The sequence below is a fragment of the Rhagoletis zephyria genome, unplaced genomic scaffold (assembly GCF_001687245.7).
Source record: "Rhagoletis zephyria isolate East Lansing unplaced genomic scaffold, Rhagoletis_zephyria_1.1 Rzeph_scaffold_01238, whole genome shotgun sequence".
Classification (NCBI taxonomy): Eukaryota; Metazoa; Arthropoda; class Insecta; order Diptera; family Tephritidae; genus Rhagoletis; species Rhagoletis zephyria.
In genome coordinates this window covers 135,123-142,800 of record NW_016158322.1, presented here as the reverse complement: position 1 = coordinate 142,800, position 7,678 = coordinate 135,123, and the positions used below count along the sequence as shown (strand labels likewise).

At 36.8% G+C, this 7,678-nt stretch overlaps 1 protein-coding gene across 1 annotated transcript; it reads left to right on the top strand.

The window, feature by feature from the left end:
• Nucleotides 1-3,025: 3,025 nt before the first annotated feature.
• Nucleotides 3,026-5,839, top strand: LOC108363300 (sodium channel protein 60E-like; the record flags this gene model as incomplete). Its single annotated transcript, XM_017616637.1, has 4 exons — nucleotides 3,026-3,216; nucleotides 3,965-4,159; nucleotides 4,235-4,444; nucleotides 5,240-5,839. Coding segments are annotated over 4 exons (1,168 nt in total), but the record flags the coding sequence as incomplete, so codon positions are not given.
• Between the last annotated feature and the right edge of the window lie 1,839 nt (nucleotides 5,840-7,678).

Sequence of the window (7,678 nt, the reverse complement as noted above, 5' to 3'; positions counted from 1 at the left end):
CCTCTCTTCACTGTTTGTTTAAAACTCGATTATGTTCCATTAAAATACTCGTAACACATTTTGAAGTGTTGAATTTGAATACTTGTAATATTCGTAAAATGCAAAATGATGTTCGGAGTGAAATTAACTAATTTTTTGTGCCTAACGATCTTCAAAATGAATTTTCGTAACTTTCAAAATTTTGAAAATTCATTTTGAATATTGTTAGGCGCAAAGAACAAACAACGATGAAGCAACAAGAAAATTTGAGTTAATTAATGTTCTAGTTCGACGCATATCGGCGCGAGTAGACTTACATATGTAGCAATTCGTGAAATACTTAAGTAGACAGTTCTAATGGAAAATAAGTGTTTTTAGTTATGTTTTTATTAAAATTATCTTAAATATTTTTTGAAAAGACAGTACGTATTTATAAGAATACAAACATACATTACCAGCTTATTAAGATATTTAGATAACTATAAGACACGTTCTGCTGTACTTCGTGTTCCATAGTGCTAATGGATGGTCTTGGCGAATCAAGAGTCTTTTTGCCGCATCTTCATAATCAATTAATGCGACGTGGCCCAGAGAGCGTTGTCAGTTATTCAACGTAATTTTAAGATATTTTGTATCCCGCATAGAGTCCGTAAAAACTTTTACCCATTTATAGGTCGAAAACGTTTTCTCATAATTAAAAATGGATTACTCTATACCATTGACGCACAAATAGAAACTAGTCTTCAGAATATACCTTTGTGAGTTACGTTGGAAATCTATTCGTTAAAATGTTAGCATGGATCCTGTTACTCATTTGTATGTCCCAAATGTTTTTTTCCAAAAATATCCTTTACAAAATAAAACTAAAAACAAACAAGTTCAGTATAAATAGATTGCAAAAACTTCCCGCATGAATGTGTGTATTTGAACCACAAAGCGTTTCCATATAAAAAAATAAATAGTGCTTATAATAAAGTTAGACTAAATCCAGTTATCTCTTTTAACAATGTTGCCACATGAACCTTGTGATACAAGTACTTACAAGTTATTTGGATTCGGGAATGAAAGATCATTAAATATTTCGAATTTTGGTCTGGGAATTGCGAAAAAAGAGTTTGCTTTTTTAAGTACATCCTCAGAAAAGGTCCCACCCAATAAACTAAATATCATTTCGACTTTTGAATAATAACAATTATTCTACCCTCAGCAAATTTTTTTTGTGACAATTTTTTTATTTTTTATTTTTTTTTGTGGTCCATTGTCCCATTCACCAAAATAAGGAAAATCAACTTGACTAGACCCACCGTGGCAGAGAAAAGGCTCAGTTGGAATTCACATCCCTCGAATGTTAGCAACAAGACTACAAGTGGGTTTTACGACTGCCCTTGGTGTGATTACAGGTATTCCGTCACTGTCTATTCTGATTGAAAAGGATGCCTGTCCAATGCAAACGGCATGTAGAGTGGGGATCTTCGGACCACTTCGAGGCTCTCAAGACACTGAAATTATCGTTTGGCAAGCACAACAAGGTCAGAATTTCTGAAAGGGACTGCAGTGAAGCGATAGTATCTATAGTATATCGATGAATCGAAGATGGACGACGGGAGTACTGAGGCAGACCTACTTAGACCAAAATTCCAGAAAAGTCTGCCAATGGGCACATAGCCAACCATATTCAAATGAGGCCAGAATAAGTAGAGACGGACTGCAGGTTATGTAGGTTGTAGCGATGTGCGAGCATTTAAAGAACCAGTTCTGCCGAGTCCAGTTCCAAGAAAACCTGGGAATTTGGACCGGTTCCGGTTCTCAAAAAAGTGGTAACGGAATTGAGCCCTTTTGGAATCGAGTTTCGATTCTTCCGGAATGGGTTTTCGGTTCTTTTGAAATCGAGTTTCGGTTGTTTAGGAACCATTTTTCGGTTCATTCGGAATCGAGTTTCGGTTCTTTTGGAACCCTTTTTCGGTTCCTTTGGGATCCGTTAGAACCGTTTTTCGAACCGGTCGGTTTTCTAAAAAAAACCCGGTTCTCCGGTTTCGGTTTCTCGGTTCTGTGCATCATTAGGTGGTTGGTGGACGAAACCCCAGAGGATATTCCCATATGACTGATATACTTGGGGAACGATTATCTGCTCCATCCAAAATCAGGAGCATGACACTCCAATTTGCTTGATTTAATTTCTTAGTCACTCCAATGACTACAGTTAGGGTTTAGTACAATGGATCTTTTGAGGTCGCAGCGCCAGTTTACCCGTCGTCACAATAATAATTTTACATTTTGAAAAATAACATTGCTCTTGACAGATCGACGGTTCACTGTTCTTGGCTCATCTGGCAACCTTGTCCTTTTTTGTCTAGTAAGCTCATAAAAAACTCTAAACTCATGAAGGAAATTATTTCCAAAGCCAACTTGTTTTTTTTCTCTGATCTAAAAAAAACCACCAGCGCCCGAATCGCGGCATTCGTGATCGAATGATTACTCGTTTCCAATCGAATTCTTTTCTCACCAATACAATTTAAATTGACACTTGCCTTGACTTGAATGCCGCGCTCTTAAAATCAAATTTCGATTCTAGTTACATTCGATATAGAACGCCGCGATTCGGGCAGAGTTCTAACGTTTTTTAACGAGTTTAATGATTGAATATTATGAAGTCAATGTATTTAGTGATTATTTTTATTAGGTACATATGAAAAGTTATATAACTGTGAATTTGTTTAACCCAGTGAAATCAGTGTTGTAGCTACATATATAAAATATATTCCAACAAGTTTTCGTCAAAAATATGCAAATTTCAAATAAGCTCCACAAAAGCGAGCTAACCATCAATAAATTTTAGGACCAAACAGTTTAAAACTTAAGCAAAATCTGAAATAATTCAATATCACTTAAATTTATTTATTTTTCTCATAATTTCTGTATTACTTCATAAAATGCCACACACGAAACCGTACTACAACGCCCAAAAAAATATATTTATATGTATCTAAAAAATTATCTCACAACAACAACTACAACATCAACAAATACAATGTGTAACAAACAAAAGCGGTAGCATATTCGTGGAAGCGCCTCGAGCTAATCGCCGTCGCAGCATTTATAATTTCTTTTTGCGCCATCAGGATGCAGTCGATGATAGCTTAACATCACCATCAGTGCATAGAAAAAGTAATTATTTGAAAATCAAAAAAATTCGACACAACACTCACACCCATGCACAATCAACAAAAAAAAAAAATTGCATAAAATTCACAATAAAAGAAAGATCACAGAAACACACGAAATTGCAAAACAGACACAAATTTGTATCTAATAGACAAACACAAATAAACTTACTTCTTGCCAACACTTGATGTACTATAAATATTTATTTAAATGTTTGGAATTTGAACACTTATATTTGTTTCTTAATACATATGTATCTATGTATTTAATAATCTACACGTACATTACACTCTCTTTTCATCACCATTTCCCATTGCCCATTGTCAATTTGTAGTGCATTTACATATAAACAAATTTTAATCCATTCCCTACACTGTAAAAAACTATCCATTCACCTCCTACACATTTGTAATTAATTATTTAATTTTGTAATACACCGTTATAATCAAAGTATATATGTATGTATCTTTCGCTGTGCGTGTGTCATTGAATATGTGTGTGCGTATTGGTTTGATTCTTCCCTGCAAAAATCGTTGAATCACGTGATCTTGGAGTAGTTTTATGCTACTCTCTGATGTAATGCTCAGCTGAATGGAGTGCGTGCAAGGAGTAGTCAGCGATTTTTGCAGGCTTTTTGTTGTAATAAAACTACTTGTATGTGTATATACATACAAGTACATATGTATGTACATAGATATATTTGTATGTATGTCTGTCTATCTCAACGTTTTGCATTTTCCCTTAAGCAAATATGTATGTATGAATTTTTCTTCAACGTCCCCTCCCCTCCTCACCAATGCAGGCATTTCACCAACGACAACAGCAATTTCCTCCACAACCACAGCCACCGAAAGACAAACCCAACCGCAATCACAATCGCAACTACAACAATTACCTACGCAAATAGCGCCAACGCCAACACGTAAACGTGCCACCAGTTTTATACGTAAAAAGCCACCGCTTGAAAGAGGTTTGTCAGCACAAAGCGCTTTAAGAGTTAACAAAAATGCTTTTGTCTGTATGTGTGTCGATGGTATTATTCAAACGTTTGAACACATTTCACTTAAAACGCATTCCACTTGATTTGTTTCAGCGGAAGGACCAACACCGGAGGTGATTGTGACAAAACCGTCGCCGGAACAGCAATCGGGTCCGCTTGGCTTGAGGCCGGATAACTCAACGTTGGTGCATGTGTTGGTGCATCGTGAGAGTGAGGAGTACAAGGAGGAAGAAGATGATGAGGGCGGTGGCGGCGGTGGCGGCGACGGCGGCGGTGGTGGTGTGTCACCAGTTGGAGCGATTGGTAAGCTGCAGTGTTTTAGTTGGCGTTATTGTCATTACATTTATGTTACCCTTTCAAGTACTATTATCATTAGCATTGGGTACCAACATCATTCGCCATTACCATTGCCATCACAATTACCATTACCATTACCACTTCCATTATAACAACCGTTACCATTACCGTTAACATCACCGTATTATCATTTCGATTAACATAACCATTTTCATAGTCATTACCATTACTAATATCATTACAATTATCATTACCGTTACAATTAATTTCACCTTTACAATTGCCGTTATCCTAACCATTACATTTGCCATTCTCACTACCATCGCCACCATTTTCAATGTTATTACCGTTACAATTATCATTACTATTGCCATTACAATTTTTTATTACAATTACCACTACCACTACCATTACAATTTATGTTTTGCTTACCATTAACAATACCATTACCACTAGGCTAGGTTAGGTTTCCATAACCATTATTATTATTATTGCCATTACCAATACTACTACCATTATAATTACCACTACCTCTACCGTTATCATTACAATTACTGTTACCACTACTAAGACCATTATCACTACCGTTACCACTAGGTTAGGTTAGATTTCCTTAACCACTGCCATTATCATTACCATTACCACTAGCCCTAACCTCACCTTAACCACAAAAATTGCCATCCCTAAAAATCGCTTAGGTCTGCATAAATAAAATATTTTATACAGGAAATAACATCGTACGCGAATATAGCGGAAATTTCGCATAAAATAACATTATTTTGTAATTTTCTGTCACTCCAGACAAATTTAAACCACCACAAATACATATTAGTCCAGGCTCCGAAGACATACGCTTCGACGACCTCATAACAATGCAACAGCCCATCGTGCAAATAATGGTCGATAGTCCCAAAGACCCACCACGCGGCGACTTCTCCGATGAAAATCAAAACGCTTCGGCTCAGGTTTACGACTACACTGCGCCAACCAACGAAGAAAGCCCAACAAGCGATTCTCATATTGAGGAGGAAATATCACCAGCAACAGCGATTGATTTAAATGAGCCAATTGATGTGAACATACAGGGTGATACATCCAAAGTGTTCTACGATTACAATCCACAGGATGCCAATGAAATCATCGTGCTGGAAACTTTAACCGAGGAGTCACCCAAATCAGAGGATCTACCACTCCCACAAGCTGCGCTCCCAGCACTACAACAATCAACAATTACTACTCCTCCAGCCTATGCGCCAACAGCCGCCGTCACACCCACAACACCTGTGGCGGCCACTCCACCAGATGCACCGGAGAGCGGCGCCACCAGCGGCGGTGCTGGCACATCTGATGAGAGCGATAAAGCGATTAGATGACCTTCATTGCAAACAGCACCGGTGACAGAGAGCTCCGGCTCATCGAGCACCAGTTGCTGTAGTTCACGACCCATGTCAACTTACAGTTCCACTTCGGCGGCAGATGCCTGTGCGATACCGGAAATGCCAAAAGACAGCGAAACGCCATCGACGTCTGTGTCTCCAACAGCAGCACCGCCACCACCAACACCTGCTATGCTGCCAGCCGTTGCCGAAGTTGTGCAGAGCGCTGAGGATGGCGCCGTCAATGCCAATGCTGCAACGAAAACCGAACACTCACAAGGCAGTTGACAATCTCGAGCATGAGGACTGCTGCTCGCAATATGCCACTGCGCCAAATTAGCCATCAAATACGCGATTAGTACGAGTATTTGCTGTGGATGCATCAATATACATCGTTTTACCATATTCGTTATTGCTTAGAGGTATTGGAATTGAGTACTAGTTATATATATATATTCCTCATAACCAAAATAAATCAGTTGTTCGTATTCATATCCAATCTTAGAATTAATTACTTATATGTAGGTATGTAGGCATTAAAGTAATAATCATTAACAATAGGGTATGTTTAGTTTTTAAAGAAGACGACCAAGGAGTAGAATACGAGACAAATAAAAAATAAAAAAATAAAATTTAAAAATTATACAAGGAAATCAAACGTTAACAATTACATACAATAGCGTTGGCAGTAACTACATAATAAGTTCAGGTAGTCGTAAGTTGCTAATTCCAAAATTATTCAGCCTTGTAAATATGTGAGCTTCATAACCAAATATGTATGAATGTTTTTTTTTTCAAATACATACTTATATATATAATTATTTGTACATAATGATATTAGAGGTTGTTGCAATTTTTTGTGCATGCAAAATATTTAGAAGTAGCAAAATATTATATGTACATATATGTAGCTAGATCCTAAAGCTACAAAAGATTGGTGATTCCTATTCGATGATGATTGTATGGCTCAATTGAAATTGGAATACCATTTTATTATTTACCTATATTATACATATGTACATATATGTTTATACATATATATAATGTATGTATGTAGTTAGTTCTGTCCATAAAATTCATCCAACTTAGTTAATTCACTACTCTGATATACATAACAACGTTCAGGAATCGAAAAATAAGTTCAAAAAATTTCTAAAAAATTACGGTGCAATTCTTCTGCAGGTTCAATATATACTAGGTACAATGTTGCTCCCCACTGAATTTAAACCATAAACCATACATTGTTAGTCTCTTTTATTTTATGAATAACTCGACGTAACTTTTCTATAAAATCCTCGTTAAGTCAAGCGAAATTTGGGGTTTCTGAAACTTGACTTTCAGTGGATAGCAGTTCAAAACTAGTTAAAAATATTTGCGATATCGATTGCACTTTTTAAACGCTTTTATATACATAAATCTGCTCAATTCAGAATATACTGGATGTTCGTTTCTTAATACTTGTTTCTAAAAATCTCTTAGCTAGGCCTGGTGAAATTACTATTCGTAAGATTCGCAGGTATGGCAATCAGTCACGTCTGCTCGTAGTGGGTCGATACTTTCGTATCTATTAAACCAGTTATGCACACAGGAGTCATATGGAGAAGCTCGTCTTTCACGTACAGATCGTAGGAGAGAGCTTACGAACTTTTACGACGATGACCGCGACGCAAACATTTTGCGTTAGCGCTACTTTGGCAAGCACTGCCCTACACCTTCCGAGATTGAGGAAAGTAGTACATATAATTTTCATATCTTTAGCAAAAATTATCAAATTAATATAAAAAAGTTCTGCCTATGGCTTTGTTTTTGCCAATTTAATTTATTTTCTGAACTAAATATACTCGCCCATTGTACACTTTTCAAC